Source organism: Sebastes fasciatus, chromosome 11 (assembly GCF_043250625.1).
Source record: "Sebastes fasciatus isolate fSebFas1 chromosome 11, fSebFas1.pri, whole genome shotgun sequence".
Taxonomy (NCBI): domain Eukaryota; kingdom Metazoa; phylum Chordata; class Actinopteri; order Perciformes; family Sebastidae; genus Sebastes; species Sebastes fasciatus.
The window spans coordinates 28,451,542-28,474,020 of NC_133805.1; the positions used below are offsets into that span (position 1 = coordinate 28,451,542).

The 22,479-nt window shown below is 37.4% G+C and overlaps 2 protein-coding genes across 18 annotated transcripts; one reads left to right on the forward strand and one right to left on the reverse strand.

The window, feature by feature from the left end:
• Positions 1 to 1,717: 1,717 nt before the first annotated feature.
• LOC141777628 (putative ferric-chelate reductase 1) lies at positions 1,718 to 8,881 on the forward strand. The gene is made up of 7 exons (XM_074652061.1): positions 1,718 to 1,847; positions 2,637 to 2,740; positions 3,634 to 3,843; positions 5,088 to 5,198; positions 5,912 to 6,053; positions 7,153 to 7,287; positions 8,300 to 8,881. The coding sequence occupies exons 2-7, from the start codon at positions 2,639 to 2,641 to the stop codon at positions 8,350 to 8,352; spliced, it is 753 nt and encodes a 250-aa protein (XP_074508162.1). The 5' UTR covers positions 1,718 to 1,847; positions 2,637 to 2,638; the 3' UTR covers positions 8,353 to 8,881.
• A 2,328-nt stretch (positions 8,882 to 11,209) lies between these two features.
• Positions 11,210 to 22,141, reverse strand: LOC141777631 (heterogeneous nuclear ribonucleoprotein C). 17 transcript variants are annotated; one of them, XM_074652067.1, is made up of 9 exons: positions 22,031 to 22,141; positions 18,194 to 18,301; positions 16,427 to 16,692; positions 14,745 to 14,889; positions 14,570 to 14,620; positions 14,084 to 14,253; positions 13,197 to 13,325; positions 12,868 to 13,022; positions 11,210 to 11,799 (listed from the first exon to the last, which is right to left on the reverse strand). In XM_074652067.1, exons 1-9 carry the CDS (start codon positions 22,036 to 22,038, stop codon positions 11,707 to 11,709), a joined length of 1,125 nt encoding a protein of 374 aa, XP_074508168.1. In that variant the 5' UTR covers positions 22,039 to 22,141; the 3' UTR covers positions 11,210 to 11,706. The 17 variants fall into 17 exon arrangements, with proteins under 17 accessions (XP_074508168.1, XP_074508170.1, XP_074508167.1 ...); XM_074652069.1 differs by having other exon boundaries at positions 13,197 to 13,310; positions 22,031 to 22,140; XM_074652066.1 differs by having other exon boundaries at positions 12,868 to 13,025; positions 14,570 to 14,617; positions 22,031 to 22,137.
• Between the last annotated feature and the right edge of the window lie 338 nt (positions 22,142 to 22,479).

A 22,479-nucleotide genomic window follows, 5' to 3' on the forward strand; every position in this document is an offset into this window, starting at 1 on the left:
CATAGGCGAAAACTGGTTCCTTCTCTCCATATTACGTTTATTGTTAAGGGTGCCTATAGAGTAAGTAGACCTATCGGTGCTGGTAAATCAAATGTTGACCTTTTTTAACAATAGCCACAATTATGATAATGGAGGTTTTCCCCCACAGAAAACAGTGTCCCTCTTGTTTGTAAAGGAATATCTTTTGGGGAATAAATTCTTCATTTTCCAGAGTTTTGTCCCATTGTTGAGCAGGGGGTACGCCCTGCTTTAAAGAACGGGTAACGACAAAAGAAATTTGATCAGTCTGGGACACTTAAGAATCCCACAATAGGTTAAATATAGTCTCAGAGGCTTCTCAACTGTGACAGGAGTATAATACAAGGCTAGATACCACATGCTTGTCAGTTTACAGTCTAATCTATTGAATGTTGGCACAATGTACTTCAAAATGAACCTTATCTAACTTTAATCATTAATTAAAGTAACATTGCTTTTATTATTTCATCCCCCTTTCCCACTCAATTGACGGGCATCAACGTTTGTAGATGTGCTGTAGGAGTGATCTCAGACACTGCCCCTTGTTACTGTTGTAGTTGTGGTGTTCTCTTTTATTACTTTGATACAAAGTAATGTATTTGTAATCATATCCAACAACCACAGGAAATGAATCAAAAGTTCCATTACTGGAAACACCACATGTATGTTACTAATCTGACAGGAATGTTGGATCACTATGTTCCTTTCATCAGAATGTCATTTGGCATAATGATACCAAACAGTCGGGTTTCTGTCGTCAGTGATCACAAGAACTGTGACATGTACTCTTTAGTCTGTTGGGCAATGATAGATCACGTTGCAGTAAACAAATTCATGATGATAATAATGTACTATCAGAGAGTTACTCTCTTTCATCATTTTCCACCGGCCTCACTAAAAACCTACTTCATCTTAGTTGAAGGAGAGATATTGTAAAATACTGCACACTATAATTCTCCATTCTCTACTTGACTTTGTATTCAGCATTTTCTGTATATCATTTTTAATTCTGTTGTCACTACTGCATTTTCTGTTTCTTTTTTTGGATTTTGGGGCAACTTATTAGCGGACTATATTTTTGGTCTATTTGTATTCTATTATCTAATTTTCTTTTTCTAATGCATTTATTTGCCTAAATTACAAATACACTTGCCTAACTTTTATGTATACCTAAAAAAGAAAAGCAAAAAGAAAACTAGCTCCTAAAATCACTGATATTGAACATGTGCAGATAATCAAGTGAATTGTTATAAGAAAACAGCTAATGACTTCAGTTATAACCAATAGTGACATATATTGATTTAAAGATATATTTAAACTGTGATTTTAATAACTTTGAAATAGAATCTCTTTATGAGTCTTTATTTGGCAGATTAATAATTTTGGTGCCCCATAAGATGACAGACTACATTATAAGAGGATAATTAATTATGTTAATGTGTAAAGTGGATGAACAATTGAATAGGCTCACAATCTATTAACCAATCTTTGATCTACAATACACTTTTGAATCAATTCTTAACGGAGGTGCTTTGTGGGGTCAAATCTTGCTCAGCAGAACCAGAAATGTATTTCCCCTCAACGATGACTAAGCTTGTTTGCATCCTGGATTACACACCTGTCGGGCAGGTCTAGTAAATGAGGGGAAGGCCACACCCTCTTCAGGATGCTGCAGAAAGTCCCTTCCCCTTCCTGCATCACCACCGTTAAGAGTCAGCGCTGACGTTCACTGATTTAGATCATCATCAGGGATCATACGCACACAGAAGAGCAGAAACTACTGAACAAAGAAAATTCTTGCAACTCAGCATTTGACTTTTACAGCTCAGGTAAGTCTCTCAGGAAAACTTGTGATTGTGAATAGTGATTGCTATTAATATAAATTAAATTAATTAATTAAATTAATATTTTTTTATTATTACTATTATCAGTAGCTACTTTTTACAGTTTAATAACGTTAACTGCAATAATTGTAAGTAATAGCAATGATTTTAAAGAAATAAATCTATTTTGCTGTGTGATTGAAGAGACTGTTGGATTATTCCAAATATGATGATTTAAGAGTCAATTTTCCCTGAAATAGCTCAACAAATAGTTTGAAATAAACTGGCGTTCAAATTACAGATTATAAAAAATTGGAATGGTTGTCTCAAACGAAGGCAAAATGGACTATTAATACTACGTATTATAGTACATACTGTATAGTATAGTAGTAATTTTGGTCAATGATTTTTGATCTGGTCTGACGATCTGATTGTGAAAGTTGTTTGAGTTGGTTTTCTTAATGTTTTTTTTATGATTTTGTAGGTTTTGTTTATAGTTTATATGAAATTGTGGTGAACAGAGCTGTATTCATATTGTAAATTCTAATCTATGAATACTGTTTTTGTATAATTCAGCATCTTTTCACTGAACCAAATGGGATTTCTCAGAATTACAATTGTATACTTTACTATAATTGTGCTTAAATGAATGAATCATACAAATTTTGACTTCAGAAATGTTAATAATGCCATCAGGTATGAATATGATAAGAACTGTTTGAGTTATTAAGATTTCATCAGACATTTTAATATTAACTCTGTGCTTTTTGTTTGTCTACTGCGTTTCCTTGTTAGAAATGGAACGAGGAATGATCCTGTTGATTGCTGCACTGGTGGTTTACGTGGCACCGGATGTCCAAGGAACCGCTCATTTGTCATTTGCCAATAATACTACACAGGTTGGATTTCCTTCACTTTAATCCTCTCGGTGTAAATCACCACAATGCCCGCTTGACCATTGTACTTTAAACCGATAACTATCATAATTGTTGGATTACTTTCAAAATTTGAGTTTTAGAATTGAAAATAAAATGATATGTTGCTTAAAAAGCTGGTATTTAGAGTAAAAAAAAATCCTCACAAGCTATTTTTTATTCTTTATATTTCAAAGGTTTATAGAAATGTCCAAATACATTTTTAAATGTAACAAACCAACACAAGGGTTTATGTCGGGGTCTTTAAAGCTGTTAATGCTGATGATCATTTTTAGATAATATTGCGTTTTCTGTATAGTGATGTATCAAAGATCTGGCACATTTCCTGTGTTTGGACTGGGTCAAGATATTCCGACTTTTAGTCCGTAGTATGGGTCAAGATCCCAAAAATGCTGGATCCTATACGATTCCCATAATGCAACTCAATAGCATCTTATTTAGTTGACATCTCAGATTTTAGAAAGCTTCTCCAGAGCCACAGAAGACATTTTACAACAGGCTGAATAGTACTCCTCATCACATGTAGACTGAAATTCATGTGTAAAATTGGTGGCATACCCCTTTAACTCAGCAAAGTTGTCAAGATACCTGACAATTTACACAATGTCTGCATTTTTACACATCAAAACAAATAAAATGCAGAATCAGCTAGAACTAGTGACTCACTGCTAATGACGTCTCACTGCTCTAGAGGGCAAAAAAGCAGCAGAAAATAACAGTTTTCAGCTTTATTAGCTCTAGTTTTACTGCAACATATTCTCATAACCCGGCTGGAGAACAAGAATTCAATCCAGTCGCAGTGAGGGGAGATGCAGATGATTTAAGCCCTTATTTGTGTTTATGTGTGTGTCTTCCAGGTGAACATCACTCGAGATGGTTGCGGAACCACTAAACTGTGTGTGGAGACCCCAGGAGACTGCGATCCTGCTGCCACAACTGGAGGCTGTCTGTTTGCGTCTGTGGCCGCCGGCACCTCAATGGCTCCCAACGGCACTAAACTGTCCATCGAACTCAGGGGATACTCCATGGGATTCGTCGCATTTGGTCTCACTACGAATGCCACAATGGTAAGGCACAAACAAAGCAATGTAGTGGTGGCCACTTTCAAACATCTTTTTGCTAAATTGGACACATATTTGTGTCTCATGTCCCTTTTAAGCAGGAAGGTTTTCAAAATAATGTGACTTTATACAAACAGTACAGGTATGTGTTTGGAAACGGGAACTTGTTTCCAGAGTCCAAAACATACAGTGTATTATCTCCTCCTCTTCCCCAAACGAGTTTCACAGAGACCAAATGTTATGATGGGTTAGGCAGTCAAAACTTTCCACCAGGAAGTTGTCCTCTAACAGCCAAATACCAGTGGTGACCTGAAACAAGTTTCCTGATACCTGAGTTTACATGTTAATGATAGACATCAGGCAAATGTCATGACACAGAATCCATTTTTATGGAACGCCCTGTTGTTATGTCCTGGCTCCGTGCGAAAGCAAATTGACTTGCTTCTTAATTTATACTTTTATTGATCTAGTTCACCAGTGACTCATGACCACCTGAATCCAAATACCTGTTAAATATGACCATGTGGCATTTATTGACTTGATGCAATATGTATTTAGTTGATAAGGACTGCCTGAATAGTCCATTAAACAACTGGACAGTGTTTCTATTATAAAATACTGAAGGCTGTAAAGAATACATCATTGTGTCTTTCATAATTTGGGCAAAAGAAGGCTTAATTTCTCTCTCTGCCTAAATATGGAGGAAACGTTAAGTCCATTATGATGTATTCTGTATAAGCAAATGGACCCCTGAATTGGGACATAGTATGAAATAATATTTGTCCACCACGTTTGAGGAAGGCAACAGGTGCTATATGGCTGCTATCTCTTCACAGAAAAAGTAATAAACTTGGTCTTATTACCAATGAAATTATATCGGAACATAACATCATCCTTCCATGTTTCACCTGCTGTAGCTCAACATTACCGAGATACCAACTGTAACTTGTCGTACATTAAAACTTAAAAGAAACTTTCCAGAACTATGTGAGACCTTGACATGAACGCACAAAGACACGAGATACATGCAACAGGGAAGCAGACGTAAAAAAAATATTGCACAATGATAATACCCAGTAAGCCTTAGTCATCCCAGGTGAACACAAAGACAAAACTAAACTCTGGATTGTTTCATCACTTTATTGGCTTATTTCCAGCCTTAACAAAGACACTGTTTGACTGTTGGAATTTGTCATTGTCCGCACTTCAAGGAAATCATCTCATCCTTTCACCACAATTTCTTTCCTCAGGGCACCAGCATGCTTTTCATCTGCTCTCAAAACATGTCCAACAATGGGTCGTTCTTCTTCCGGACACGGCAGAGATTCAACGCCAATAACACGCTGATGCCAACTGAGAGGGTGAGGCCACAAATCTACTGTCATAGAGAGAGATGTTTGCATAAGGAAATGCATTTGTAGACAGACGGGTAGGGCATTCAATAATTGTATTCAGGCTGAATGAGCTAATTGGACAGGTTTATTACAGTCCTGCAACAGCCACAGATACCGTCTTTTCTTTTTTTGTTATTTTTTTATTGATTGTCAGGATGTAATGGGAATTTCAACAAATATCACAAAAGAATGTTTTTGAAGATTACCAACTCTAGCTTTAAGTCACGATTATTTATATTGCTTATGATAAGATAATAATAAGCATAAATGCAGTTTAATTAATGCACTTATTGATCAGATACTTAACAAACCTACAGTTTCAGACAAGGATTCAAGAATTCAAGTTAAAATAAACTTGCAGAGATGTGAAATTCTGAGAGTCTGTGGGAAATCGTGCTAAAAACATGTAAACCTACAAAAAAAAAGCTACAAAATGATCCTTTACATCCACAGAGACAGAGCAGTCATAATATTGGACCATAATTCACCAACATTACAAATTTCTCTAATTCAATTGAGGCAAAAAGTGTTATTTAAAATGATTTCTGTGTGTAAATATATTTTATGTTGTATCTTTTAAAATAGTTTTTCCCAATTTGATTTGCTTTTGCTAAAACGTTGCTGTATATTCTTCTTATTTTACCTTATCACATTTACTTTATGTCACATTATCTTTCTAGAGAACGAAAGAAATCGTTGGTTTGGTGAACGGAAATATAATTTCCTGTGAGTTCGATATCCCAAACGCGAACTCCTCCACCACCAGGACCATGATGGATACCAACTACCAGATAATCCTCCTGAATGGGACTTATAATTCAAGTGAGTGGACACATAAATTCACAATGTAATAATGTATGTTGTTCAGTGGTGGAATTAAGTACATTTACTCAAGTACTGTAATTATATACAATTTTGAGGTACTTGTAAGGTACTACTAGTCTTTTCTTTCATGCCACTTTATATTTCTACTCCACTACATTTCAAAGGGAAATATTCCACTTTTACTTCTTACTCCATTATTTTTATTTGACACTTATAGTTAATAGTTACTTACATAAAAAACATATGAAGAGCTTTAAAAAGATGTTTTGTTTTATAATCGGCATTTTTCATGCAAAAACATTTCATGGTTTCAGCTCCGCAAATGTGATGTTTTACTACCTTTATTTTTTAATAATTTTGATATTTGTTAATAATTTCAAGGTTTATACCATTGGTTGTGAAGCATTTCTCACCATTTTCAAAATTTTTACAAACTAAACAATCGATCGATTAATGAAGAAAATGATCAGCAGATTAATCCATCATGAAAATAATAATTATTTAATAGTTCAAAATGAGCTCCACCTCAACCAACTTGTAAAATCCTGCTTTTATATTAATGCCTGAGTAATAATAATAATATGATACAATATATAATAGTATAACAGTCACAGTGGACATTTTTCTACATTGAGTACTTTTAATACTTTAAGTACATTTCCTGATTATACTAATACTTTTACTTAACATTTTCAATGCAGGACTTTAACTGGTAACAGAGTATTTTCACAGTGTGGTATTAGTACTTTTACTTAAGCTACGTATCTGAATACATCCTCTATCACTGATGTAAAGTGCCAATCATGCACATATTTATATTTTTTATATATATAAAATTGTTTATATTGGCATGACATATTACATAAGTTTTAGTTTGTACCACAGTTTCCGTATACTTTAAATAGTATGAATTTAATGTAGAAACAAAAACAGTGGTATGAGGGGACAAATTGACCTTAAATGGAAAATAATCTTTACTGTATGTTTTTTCATGTCAATACACACATATTTGACACCAGATTACTGGTATAAATGCCAAGACTATTAATGTGTGTCTAACCTTCCACTGCTCTGTCCCCCTCATGTAATTGTTCAGGTGGTTTTGGCCCCAGCGTCGTCCGACTGACCACACCTCTTCTGAACATCTCCAACCCGATGGCCAACATCCCCGCCACCACAGCAGCACCCGCCACAACAATGGCCAACAGCGGCGGAGCTGTCCACCCTCATGGTAAACAACACACTGCTGTTATATATTCATATATATACTTCAGATGCTCTGGTCCAGAAGGATTTTGTTTCCTAATAACACATTTGAGGGCAATCCACAACTGCAGTAACTAGATAACGAGGTTTATTTTATGGGTCCTATAGTATCCTAGAAAGAAACTGATATTTAATTGTAAATTCTTAGGAAAGTTCCTGGGAAATTTTTTTTAATTTGCTACTAATTATGGGGAAAAGCTCCAATAATACATGAGTAATGAATGAATATTTACTCTGGTGTAAATGGAGCAGTTCTTTCACACAATTCCTCAGGAAATAAAAAGCAGTTTATAAACTAAACTTAACGTAGTAATGTCAGATAACTCCGTTTTCTCTGTTATTACTAACAAATTACGCATCTTTTTCCAGGAAATTTCAAAAGAGGTTTTAAGAAAATTCGAGACCTGTAAAATAAGTGTTACAGAGAAGGAAAATAAATCTGTTTATTCCTGTTTATTCATTATAAAATGAAGGTGATTAATTAAATGCAATATAGACTGAATAAAAGTTAAATTCAGTTAGTTATAGAATAATCTCTATAAACAGATTCTGCTTTCATATCTGTCGTTCGACCGATAGCTGATTGGTTCCGAGATGTTTTGTTTGGCCAGTGTAGCCACTTCAATTTTAAAAACGCTTGGAATGCTGGTTTATTTATGGTTATGGTTTATATGACCACTGTGGCCTGTGGGCAAAAGCATGTAAATGTTAAAAAAATTACAAATATTCAGAGTACCTGGGTCGACGTTTACGGAAAGAGATGAAGCTGTTGAGCTTTATCAGTGTCATTTTTCAATGTTGTGAGCACCACAAACCAAACTCCATTCCTCCGTCGATGGATATTTCAAAACCTCGGCCAATAAAAACAAAACTATCTGGATGGCTGGATGCCAAAGACTCACCATGTCATTAAAGAATAAACAGAAGAAGAGGAAGAACATTTTGTGATAAACACCCTTTGTCTCTTTTTTTGCCAGCTATTCTGTCCCTGATGAGCGTCCTCACCCTGTTCGTCATGCTGAGAGCTTGAAAGTCCTGTCCGGTTGGATACAATGAAGGGAAAAACTGAGTGTCAAGCTATGGGAACAAATGTAACTGAAAACTCAACTTATTTGGACTTGTTTTAATTATCTTTTGCACTGTTTGTACTTTGAGCTGAAACTCCAGCTAAAAAAAAAAATTATATTCATGTGGCTTTTGCAAGGACTTCTTGTGGTAAATAATTATTTAATTTTCTGCATAGGACTTTATACTTTATATCTATATCTATATTACGGTTTTGCACTTGTGTGAACTTTTGCACCTAAACCCGTCCGTCCGGCGCCACAAGCAATTTCTGCCAATGCTAGTTGACGGACGAGTTTGAGTTGTTTATCGTAACATCTTGGCAGTTAACCTCAAATGACAAACAGCCAACATCCTCAATGAGAAACCCAACCCAAGAGTGTGTTTATTCTATTCTATTCTCTACATGTGAAATGTACTGTGACTGTAAAATAACTTTTAAGGGTACGGCGAAGGAGTTCTAAAATAACAATAAAGAAATTAATGAAATTCTGGTTTATTTGTTTGTTGCGTCACTTTATTCACTCACAAGGTTTTTCTCCACATAGTGAATTACACTTCCTGTCGTGGTAGACATTACATAACCAACCATGACTTTAGGGCTGTGACTAACAATTATCTCAGTTACTGAATAAAATGAAATGATTTTGTGGGAAATGCCCATCACAGTTTTTCTAAATGCTTAAAGCGATGTTACAAAGTGATCGTTTTGCCTGAGCAACCGGTCAACTAACCTAAACACATTCAGATTTCTCTTACATAACACTAAAAGCAGCAGCAAATCCTTACAATTTGCAAGCTGAAATAAGGGATGTTTGCTTTAAAAACAATCAACTAATCGATTCAGTTGTATATGACATCAACAACACATCTGTTTTTGCACTTTACTCCTACAAAATGAGAAATAAATGTTACTAAAAGCTGCTATAATTGTGATTTCACATTGCTGTTGTTCACGAGAGAAAACATGATGAAATCTTTTGGTCATCAATCCAAAACAATGATCTTAAAATCAAACCAAGACATGCTCATCATCGGCAGATGTAAAGGTTTGGGAAATCTGTCCAAATTTAGGAGCAAATTCTCAGTGTGACTGCTGTGACGACCCCCAACTACACACCGACCAATCAGAGTACAGCATAAAATGACAGAATACACCAGATGACGTAACACTGAGGACACATTTTAAATCAAGCTTGTTCTTTTTGTTTTGCTGTATTTTCAATACATGAAACTGGTGCAGATGGATGATGCAAGATGATGATGGTCTTTATTGACATTGTATTGCAATTAGAGCTGTCAATCGATTCAAATAGTTAATCGCAATTAATCGCAAATTAATCACTTTTTTTATCTGTTCAAAATGTCCCTTAAAGAGAGATTTGTCAAGTATTTAATACTCTTATCAACATGGGAGTGGGCAAATATGCTGCTTTATGCAAATGTATTTATATATTTATTATTGGAAAACAATTAACACAAAACAATGACAAATATTGTCCAGAAACCCTCACAGGTACTGCATTTAGCATAAAACAATATGCTCAAATCATAACATGGCAAACTGCAGCCCAACAGGCAACAACAGCTGTCAGTGTGTCAGTGTGCTGACTTGACTATGACTTGCCCCAAACTGCATGTGATTATCATAAAGTGTGCATGTCTGTGAAGGGGAGACTCGTGGGTACCCATAGAACCCATTTACATTCACATATCTGGAGGTCAGAGGTCAAGGGACCCCTCTGAAAATGGCCATGACAGTCTCACCAAAATTTAGCGCAACTTTGGAGTGTTATTTAAGCTACTGGCTATTTAAGATAGTTTAAACTAGTATAACATGGTTGGAACCAATGGATTCCTTAGGTTTTCTAGTTTCATATGAAACCAGTATCTTCATTCTAGCTTTAATACTGAGACCGCTACAACCGCCGAAAGATTGATTGTGTTAAAGAAATTAGTGGCACTGAAACATGTTATCGCGCTGACTGACAGCTCATTGAAGTGGGAAACCGTATGTACACACCTAATGTATAGCAAGTACTGTGGAAGAGTGTCCTCTCCAAATAAATCCAACTAGCCCGGGGGCCCTCGTTACAACATATTAAGGTCATCTGACCGCTTGAGCCCCCTTGATACTTTTTAGTAATATTAGCACATTAAAGGACTAGTGTGTAACAATTAGGAGGATCTATTGGCAGAAATGGAATATAATAAGTATGTTTTCTTTAGTGTATAATCACCTGAAAAGAATCGTGTTTTCGTTACCTTAGAATGAGATGTTTATATCTACGTAGGGAGAGGGGTACCGTCTTCATGAAGTCCGCCATGTTTCTACAGTAGCCCAGAACGGACAAACCAAACTCTTAACTTTTCCTGCTTGGGCCGTAGTCGATAACGTTACTCGCGCCCATCACCGCATTTGTGTTTTTGTGTCGGCCAGCGTAGCTCTACAACACGCTTGGCACACAGGAGAGGCTTCAGTTGGTTGCAATCTCCTCACCTCACTGTTAGATCCTACACACTGTTCCTTTAAGAGATCTTAATTACTTCGGGGATTATAAGGTTCTCATAACTTTTAGAACCGGTGGCCAAAGCTACACTGTTTTTAAAAAGTTGTAATAAACTTTGGTTTTACCTTTGCGTACAATTCCTGTAAGCTCTTTCGCAGAAGGAAGTGCTCTTTTTATTTTTGTTAACTGGAGGATAAATTAATAGTTGTGCATCATTTTAGTCGGTTTCATTGTTACTAGAAAATTCACTTTGTTTCCCCAGAAATCACCGCCGTGCTGTAGTTTGTGGGGAAAAAAGAAAAAACAGAGCACTTTTTCCATTTTAATATTTTATTGCAATTTATTTCTTTACATTTGAACTGAAACTGAATAGTATAAAAAACTGACATTAACATACAGACACACAAGGTCAAACAAACTCACCGATGAAGAAAAAACACACTGAACCTAAAAACCGTTCTATCGTAGCTGAATTTCCGTCCTCTCGTTAAGACATGTCCGTCGAGCTGTCGTCTCTGAGAACATTAACAGTCTTGTGTTAATCCGTCTTCTCCTGAAGGCAAGTAACGACGCCGTAAAAACACAAACCGAAACCTACAGCTAGTTATTCCCGTCACAGCAACAATGGACAACTGGCCAAAATAACAACAAAAAACCAAACAGAAAAAACTATCGGCTTTAGGGACAATGGGACAACAGATAGTGTGAACCATGCTTGTGTGTGTTTGCTCTACAACATGTGTTAAAACAGGAGTCCGAGTTCCTACGGGAAGCTGAGTGTACGCTGCATGCGTCGGTGCGGTCCGTGCCTACGAGTCCTCTTCGCCGTTGACGCTTTCGTCGTCACCTTCCACGTGCTCTCCTTCCTCCTCCTCATCATCCTCTTCCCCTTGGCTCTTCACCTGCAGGTTGAATGAGTGACAGGTGATTTAGTGATGAAATGTAATAAAACTTTAATGCCGTGTAAGAACAGCGGTGGGGCGTAATGTGAACACTTTAAACATGTAAAGGTTTACAACACGTGAGTTTTAAAAAGGGTTTAAAGAAATTACTTTTAGGATTACACAAATATACTGGTGTGCTACTATTGGTGTCAAAGTATCTAGAGCTGCAACTAGTCAATTGACTTAATATAGCCTGACTCATACAAGATATGAGAATATAAAAGTAATCTAAAAAACGAAAACAAACAATCTTGATACCCTTAAATTTTTTTTTTTTTTAAATAATTGTGACCAAGACACATACTGCGTGGGATATTTTACTGCGTGGGATATTTTACAGAGTAAAAATCAACTTGTCGGCTCTCTCTGCTGGACAAACGATGTAATGTGACACCGTTTCTAAACGACGCCACACTTGATCTTCTGTACTGAAATGTCTTGTTACGTTTAGGCCGTCTTACACACAGATACATATACAATATATCTGCAATGAGCCAATAGTGGCCGATATATCAGCCTGGATCATTTTACTGGAGCTCTTGTTATTAATTTTTTGGGGTAAATTGGTTAATCATCTAGCCTATCGCATATAAAAAAATACCCATCATAATTGCCAGAGCCCGAGGTGACATCATTAAAACTACAAATTATATAAAAACAAAGAAAAGCAGCAAATTCTAATATTTCAAAAGCTGGAAATAGCAAATGTTCTGCTTGATATTTGACTTATATGATTAATCAAGCATCAAAAATTGTTAGAAATATATGTCCTGTTGATCCACTCATCATTTCAACACTGATGTCATTGAACTTGTTATCTCTATGTGGGCTGGACCCTGTAATCCACCTCAAGGCCATAGGTCAAACTAAACAGTTTTAAAATAAGATTATTTTAAGGGTTAAGGGCTTTCAGTTAGAATTTTGGTGTATGCACTGAAAACCTGTCTTGGTGCTGGCATGAAAATAGTCATGAAATGTGTCAGTCGCTCTTAATGCTAAGCTAAATAAAAACAGTGGCATTGGCACCTCTTCCTCCTCCAGCAGGTCGCCCTCGTCGTCGTCCTCCTCCTCGTCGGAGTCGTTCATCTCCTGGCACTCCCTCTCTCTCTTTAACCCCTCGTCCTTCTTGCTTGGGTGCAGAGGTGAAGTCACCTCGCCTGGCTCCGTTTTCATACCCTTGCCTCCTGCCGGAAATTCAGAAATCAGAGTCAGAGAAGTTGTGGCTCTGTGCAACCCATCTGGTCAAATACTAGTGCATCCGTTTGTGTATTTTACCAAGAGAAAAATGACTACAGAAGTAAGAGTCAGACACTCTCCACTCCCCTTTAAAAAAATCATACTGCGTCCCTCCCTACCAGATTTCTTGCTGTGGTCCTTCTCCATGCGCTCCAGGCTATCCAGCAGGTCATCCACTTTGCTTTTGATCTGAGTCAACTCCCGCTTGATGGTCTGAAGCTCATCCACTTTCACTGCAGAGTGAGCAACTTGAGTCATATATGATGGAGACAAAAGGCTTGTAAATAGTGATAAGAAATCTTTTCCATCCACAGACAAACATACAACTGTCCAATAAAGATTAACATAAACTGGGCCTGGTTAAAATAGTTCATTTGTGCCAAGGGCTGTGACTTATTACCTATAGTTATTGATACAGAAAATGCTGAAAAATGCAATTTCCCTAGTTTTCAAATTGCATGTTTTTGTCTGACCAATTTATCCGATTTCACACACAGTGCTTGAACCAGAGAATTTGGGCCATTTTGCCTACTGACTAAACAATTACTCAATTATCAAAATAGTTGCTGGTTAATTTTCTGTCGATCAACTAACTGTTTCAGCCCTAAATCTAACAATTACAGCTTACGTTGTCTAAATAATAATTAAAAAGAGCCAAAAGTGTTTGATTAGCAAAGACATGAAAGACACAGAAGCAGGAAATACTTACATTTTAGATACTGAAACATGCTAATGTCTAGTTTTTGTTTGATTAATGGCGATTGATTATCAAAACATTGCGTGTGTCCACCACACCTACTAATTAATTTAATATAAAGTTAGCGTGGTACTTGAAAATCCTGTGCAACCATATGCACATAATCATCTCAGGAAAACTTTAATTTCAGTGGCTTAGTTTATTTTTTGACTGTTGTACCACTTTAATACTCATAACAGCTTAGATGGTGCCACCATTCATTTTTCCTCCCAAGTAAAAAATAATTGAATGTAATAATGATAATCTCACTTGTTCTGGAAGAGGAAGTCTTCTGACCGCTCTTGGAGGAAGAGGAGAAGCCGCTCTTGGTTCGCCGGCTGCTTCCTCCGCTCACGCCGACCCGCGGGCGCTTGGACGGGACCACGGCCCGCGACAAGGGCGGAGGGGGAGCGGGAACACGGGACGGGTACGAGTACATTCTTGGATCAAACACAGGACAATGTTAAAGACAAATTAACAGACTCTAGTCTAGTCTTGAGTGCTCTGTGGTGGAAATTTACAGTTTTATTCAATGAGGTAAAGACTTTATTTGATAAATGTGTCACCTACTCTCACAGACTAAAAGTAAACATTATGCATTACTTTCAGCGTCAACAAAACACTATTGTTACGCATGATTTACAGCATTGTGCAGACACAAGCAGAGTGACGGGAAGAATTCAGGAAATACAGAACGGGTGACAGACAAAAATGTGTCACCGTTTCTGTCAAGTGGAGCGACAAAGGGAGACTCACCTGTCGTAATAATCTCTCTGAAAGTCATAGTCGAGTTCAAATGAGGAACTGCTGTTCAGGAAGAAAAGACAAAAAGAGTCAGTGTGAGGAAATATGCAGACGGTGACACCATCAATTCTTCTCAAGTCAGCTGAGCTTTTATGATACTTTTGCTTTTTTTTTTCGCCACGCTCACTTGAGGTATTCTTCTTGAGAAGTGTGTACAGCTGTGGCGTTGTTAGTATCAGAATCAGTGTCAGAGACTGACCTGTACATGTCTCCGGCCGAGCGTTTGGTGGTTTTTGACCTGTGTGGTTTGGGTTCTCCAGCCAGGTTAATGTCTGAGAAAAAAAACAAAAAACAGATCACAGATCAATGAGTGGTGAGAGGACTTCAGATAAAGTTCCTCTAACTACTAAACTGTTTTGAAAATTGAGCATTATTTTACCTTTAGAATAGATTTTGAAAATTACCATCGAAATAAACTTACTATGAACTGAAGCCAACATGTTGGAAAGATTAACAATGCATTTGGAGTTTTACCAACACTTGAACGTCTTGTTCTCAGCGTCTCATTGTACTCAGAGCTGGACGTTTGTCCAACACAAACTTACTTATTCGAGTTTTATTTATATAGCACATTTCATACAACAGTTGTAGACTCAATGTGCACTTAGAATTGTCACTCAAATTCCCCCTTCACTTAAAAATGTTATGTTGCTTATTATTATTTCTCTTGTGCAGAATGATGTATGTGCAGAGTTTTACACTAAGTGTTTTCACATTCATCTGCTGAAGGAGGAAAGTTTATCTGAGCTCACCTTAAATCTGAATTTAAGATGTGAACGGCACACAAGTATAATAGTTTGGAATACCAATCATAATCCAGTATGCAATTTACGCATGTGTGATGTGGAAACCCTGAAACCTCCATCCCACTAAATGGATGTTTCAGTGAAGTAGGAAACTTCTTGTGTCCAGAAGTGCTTGTGAAAATATTTGCATATGGAGTAGTTTGTGGGAAAATCTTATCGCACATGATTCAACGCAGACTTTTCTTGTCTTAAATATGTTTGGATCTTTAACCTCGCAGGAGGTCACAACAGAAAGCTAAATCTTTTGAGTTAAAAGTGCAGCAGAACTTCACATTTTAAAGCTGCAGCCTTGAGAGATTAACTTGTAGTGTTTCGATTTTTTGTCCATAGCTTTGGCACCATCGTCTCCTACTGCAGAGGTTCCCAACCGAGAGACCAGAAACGCACCACGGATTCACAAGGTAAATCTGCCAGTAGGTTTTTTTCTCTCTCTTCAGATTTCTCTCTTCTCTTTGCTTTTTTTCTTGTGAGGTATTTGTTAATTTTACCTCCTAATGCCTTAATATTATTCAACTCATTCAGATAAAATAACCTTTAATATTACTGTTTACATTATGCAACCTGTGGCGAAGGACCTTAAAGGAACAGTGTGTAACATTTCGAGGGATCTATAGGCAGAAATGGAATACGATATGAATAAGTATGTTTTCTTTAGTGTATAAATCACCTGATAAAAAGAGTGGTGTTTTCGTTACCTGAGAATGAGCCGTTTATATCTACATAGGGAGCGGGTCCTCTTCACACAGCCGGCCGCCATGTTTTCTACAGTAGCTCAGAACGGACAAACCAAACAATGGCTCTAAAGTTTCACGTGGTTGCAATCTGCAACCTCGCCTCCAGATGCTGCCAAAGCCTACGCACCGGACCTTAAAATAGTGTTTTGTTTTATGGGGTCGCAAGCTCTAAAGGTTAGGAACTGCTGTCCTACCGGCTTAAAATACGAGAACAGATTTAGCTTAAAAGTATAGTCATTAAAAAAAAAACTTAAACATTGAATCCTTACCAAGCACTTGCCCGACAATCATTCTCCCGTCCTCGGAGTCCACGGCAGATCGGGCGTTCCTCTCGTTGGCGAACTGAACAAAGGCGAAGCCCTTGTGGACAGAGCAGCCTACGATCTTGCCATATTTGGAGAAGATGGCCTCGACATCCCCCTTGGTGACCAGCAGGGTGTTGAGGTTGCCGATGAAGACCCGGGAGTTGAGGGAGCGTGGGTCGGTCTTGTTGGTGATGTTGCTGGCCATCAGGCTGGCGGCGGTGGGTGAACGACTAAGCAGGAAGACAGACACACACAAGCCCCAGGTTTAGTGGCAGAATGAGTCACGTTCACCCCTCTGAGCTTCTCCTGTGGTGACCGTGAATCAGGACAACAGCGCACATGATCAGCGGGCTGTCCTGGGAAATTAAAACGTTTAAAATCAAAAAAGTGCTGACGACAAAAAGGAGAAAGCCGCAGGAAGTTGGAGGTTGATGAGGCGATTTACCCGTTTTGTTTCAACAGGAGACACATCCAAACCTGTTTTAACTTTGAAATTACTCCTTGCATAAAGTGTAGCTGCATAATATTCTTCCCTTCTATTCAATGACCACTAACTCCCTCGCAGTCTAAAAATAATCCAGTGATGGAAAATGTATCTCTCATTTGTCACCACATGCTCGCAACAAACCAACCAAATGAAGAATAATAACCATCCACATTTGAGGCCTGTAACAAACTCAAAAACATCCACTTACATTTACTAAGAACTAACACTAGAATACAAACCTTTAAATCAGACAGTTGTATTTCCAGGATATGAAGTGTGGTGTTATCAAGTGGCTACAATAGAGTATTCTTTCATACCACATAGTATTATATTGCTACATTCAAAATATAGTAACATTTTGAGATACTTATTCAGCTGTACAGGAGGTTAAACATTAGCCTGATTTATAAATAACTGGTTCCAGTATGCTACTGCACATTATATTCAAGGACTTTTAAGTGAGCTTTAATGCCTTGTATGGTTCAATATGTGCAACACGTAACCGCAGTTAGTCATGTGTTGTGAAGTGATCCTTTATATTATCAACATAAATAACCATCGCCAGTGTTTTCCACATGTTTACCTTCACCTGAGTGACAGAAACAGGTACCTGGTTTTGACATATTAGAGCTTATAACATCATTTGGGGCTCGTCAAATATATTTTCAATGTCACGTAGCGGCAGGTCTAATTTTCCAAAGATGTGAAGAAGGCTTAATCTTTAGAGTTGACGATTTCAGGGTTTAGAGGTGGCTGATTCTCGCAGTATTATTTTTTTTAATTATTCATTAACTGAATTTGTTGGTAGGTCTGTTGGTGCTTTTGTACAGTATTAAATTAGGAATGGGTGATTTTGTTTTTTGGGGATTAATCAGGTGAATATGATGGCAAAGCGGGCACAAACAGTTACTGTTCATTTCACCCAGCAGGAGCAGATACACATGTTCAGAAAACTGTATAATTTAGCTGTGATGCACCACTTGTTTATATCCACTGGAGTTATCCAGGCTTAAAAATGTGTTCTCTTCAGGTACTGCACATCGGACTCTCATTATTCAATAAACAGGGTGTGATACTATTATTCTAATACACACAAGGGAGGATGCGGGTACTCAGTGTAGCCCAGAGACTTGTGTGAATTTGGAGGCGGGAAGTGAGCCCTGATAACATGAAAACAGTAGTAGCGGCATCAACAGTAACCCCCTCCCCCCTGGCTGACAGGGGGTCGAACATTCATCACTCACTCCATAGCGTCTGTGTGCAGGGCTGCTGTCGTCTGTCTGATGTTTGACACTGTGGGCTGGGGGGGATCAGTTTGGGCTGGTGTCGACCTTCGCCCCTCACGATTTATACTGAGGTGACAGAAAACACACCTCAGTCAAGTTGAGCAGGGTTATTTGTACCAAGTCTTACCTGGTTGGAGTGTGTACAGGAGCTTAGTGGTGATGCAAACACTAACACAGCACGTGTCTCTCCATGTAAATCCCTTTACAGCTAGCCACTTTGGGACTACAACCCGACCCTAATGCACGTTTTAGTGCAACATCTAAGCTGCTAGAACTGAGACAATACAGTACACATCCATGTTTAAGAGAAACAAATCAAAACCATTACACTCATATCACTAACTGGACAGAAACGTGTATTGGGTAGGCCCTAGTTGATCTCTTTATGCTTGTTTGTGTAGTAGCCCTTATGAAACATGGTTGTAGTTTGTTCTGTATAAGCAGTGTTGGTGAAGCCCTTTTAGAGAGTTATGTCAGCAGAGGATCTACTTGCGTGAACCGACCTTAAAAACCTTAATGTGACCTCTATATCATATCTGTAACTGAAGTCATGTGAACTTAAAGGCATTTTTATGTTTAGACAAAACATTACTGAGGCGTCATATTTAATAAGCAACTGTGGTGGCTTGAGGTAGGACAATAAGCTACCCAATTAAATGTAATGGGAGTTATGTCAATTCATGATTTATGGTCTAGACATGGGTTGGCCTATTTCCGTCATACTCCTTAATCATGCAGGCATATCAGTTTAATTTTAATAAACCAATTATGTATTACTGACTTATAAATAAAAACTAGGAGGATATGACAAGGTAAACATAAGCACTATTATTATTATCATTAACCCAATTAACGTACTAGAGTTGAGTTTCACCATTTAAATTTAAGAAAAAGGACAGGTAAAGTAGAAGATATTTAGACAGACTTTCAGGGAAAATAAAGATTTCGCTGTTAGCACTCAGTAGTGTGATAAATGCTTAATATTACAGAGGCGTAAAATTTAATAATCAACTGTGGTGACTTAAAGTAGAACAATAGGCGACCTAATTAAATGTAATGGGAGTAATGCAAATTCATGATTTATGGTCTAAACTTGGGTTGGCCCATCTCTGTCATACTCCTTAATCAATTAATTACATTAAACCGAGTAGGTATCACTGACTTATAATAAATCAAAACTAGGAGGATATGACAAGGTAAAAATAAGTATCATTAACCCAGGAAAACATACTAGAGGTGAGTTCCACCATTTCAATTTAAGAAAGAGGGACAGGGGAAGTAGAAGATATTTAAACAGACTTTCAGGGATAATAGAGATTTCACTTTTAGCACTCAGTGATGTGACCAATGCTGGGATGCAGAATAACATTAAGCATGATCTTAAGGGACTACAAACAATTTTGAGAATGTGCATATTTTCCTCTCCTTGATCTTCTGGGACCACCATGTGTTTTGAATGTATTTTCCACTTCATATAGACTAAACACAATGTTATTCCTTGGCTTGTGGGTGTATCTGAGGCCTACTAAGGGGTGAATGTGAAGGCGTGCATTGATTTTAGATACACATAAACAGCCATAATACTCATTCAGATCAATAAACGTTTAATTAATAAAATGTGTATTTGTAACGTTTATGTAACAGCAGAACTGAAGCCATTGGCAGTCCAAAACTTGCAAAATCAGAAGAAAAAAAAAAATCACTCTTCCATCAAGTGAAGGAAAAAAACAGGTGAAAAATCTACTCCACAAAAAACAAACTGACTGAGCCAGAAAAACCAAAATCTGGGGGATCAAAAATCACCTAAAAACCATCCACACAACACACCAGTGTGGACCAGCACAGGACAGCGCCACCACCGGGCTCTTTAGTGTGTAACACCGGCCCTGTTCCCGGCTCTGAGCCCCTAGAAACCACCAATCCAAAAGCATAAAAAAATATACACAGCAATCAGACCAGTTTCCTCTGCTTGCAAAAAACAAAACCTGCTGCAAAATGCTGATAAATGCGTGGTGGGTAATCTGCAAACAATGATGGATCAGGGTGAAGCTGCGACTATGAACCACCAGCAGCCTCTGACGCTGTTAGCCAGCTTAGCTTAGCTTAGCTTAGCCTGAGAAGAGAAGCGTGCCAAAAACAAACCAGTCCCGTCAAGGAAAAATCTTCACAATAAACGCTACAAAAACAAAGCTACACAAACTTGCAGAAAAATGTAGGGAACTGCAGCTAAGATGCATCCAAAGCGTCGCGTTTCTAAAAACTGTTTCTGAGGAGGATGAGCGTGTCCGAGCTAGCTTAGTGAAGCTAACGCAGCTAGCCAGCACACTACGTTCTGTCCAAAATAGGAAAAACATCGTTGAAAAAACATCCAAAAACAAAAGAAAAAGGAAGGAAAAATGAAAAATGTCTGGGGACAAAATACTCACCACGACCTGTACGAGTAAAATGTCTTGCTTTCGGGTAAAATCGGTCAAATGAGTTAGTTTAGGTCGTCCTTTAAGCGAGCGATTCAGAGAGAGCAGAGAGCTAGCCTTCTTCTAACCACACAGCTACTTGCGTCACTGGCGATGGCGCAGTACTCGACAGGGTGTACTGCTTTTGTGTCACAGAGCAGTCCGGAGGGGGCGGTGTGGGTAGTTGAGCCGTCACATTAAGAACACCGGGGTGATTTGGTGTTTAAAACGAGCTCACCTTGTTATCTTTGAAAATCAGTCCCCTCCCAACCAAAAGTCTCCCAAAGATGAATTGGCCTGGATTTGTCTTTAAATTAGCTTTAACTTTGTTTTAATCGACTATATGAGTAACAATTGTAATTTATTTTCAAATTAATAATGCAATAGTGCAATAATCTGACAAAGCTGTAATCTGGCAAAACTGTCATTTAAGGTGAAATAAACATCAGAGATGCTTCGCTACAAGCAGAAACTGCAGGAGCAACTTAGGACATGGTGTTGCACTTCCTCCTCTAAATAACATTCATTGGTGGCAAGGTGGTCAGAGCATTCACATTGATGGGAACCCTTCTGCATCTTCAGCAGGTATCTCAGGGTCATAAGCTACCTGCTGAAGATGCAGAAAATAATTTTATTTATTTATATTATATATATATATATATATATATATATATATATATATATATATATATATATATATATATATAGCTTTTTTTGCCTGCCGAGCGAAGTAAAGCCATGAACAATAAGATTCAAGCCCTTTATTGTCATTGTGTAGTACAACGAAATTAGATTGTGACAATCCCATAGGTGCTAAAAAAGATAATACAATAAAGAAAGAGAGAATGCAATATATATATATATATATATATATTGCATTCTCTCTTTCTTGAATCTTATTGTTTCATGGCTTTACTTCGCTCGGCAGGCAAAAAAAGCAATAATAAGCTATAGCGAATGATAACGAATATTATGACACCTGTATTTCTCGTATACACATTTAGGACCTTTAAATAATTTGTGCTACATAAAATATACTATCACAACCCAACCATTTTTCCCCCCTTTTTTTTAATTGGAAGAACATTGCAAGGCATATAAATCACAGAGCAAATGAGTAGTCTTCTATTTTTTTCATCTATTTTTCCCTCTCAACCCCATCAGTAAGAAAAATAAAAGAAATAACCAATATCACACTAATGGCAACAGTTACAACAAGACTGAAATCAGCAGTGTCACCAAATTTAGTGAAACACTACGCACATGAAATAATAAAACACATACAATATACACATGTACACACAAAATTAAATAAACAAATAAAATAAATAAAAAAAATTACCCAACCATCCTTTTCTTTTTTTGCAGTTTTTGTGATTATGAAAATGCATGCATAAAAGTGATCAGACCTTTTTAAGTTAGCTGACATACCGTGCAACTAATTACCAATCAGCCTAATATGAGACACATATGCAGCTGTGATTCATCATTAACCCCCACCCCACCCTTTTTGTGAGGTGTTTTCACTACACTAATTTCTCCACCACCTAAACAACCTGTATCTTTGCTGAAAGTCTCTTTATTTTAACATAAGTTTAACTCTAGAATATAAAAGATCATAAACTGTGAATTACAAAAATGAAGAAGAAAAAAAACTTCTTACACGTGGGTCAAATCAGTGGGGTAACAGTGATTAATTGGTAAGTTTTTGTCCCATTCATTTTTAAAAACATTTGATCTTTTTATACAATAAATACATTTGCAAGATTTAAACATTGTACTTTAGGAAAG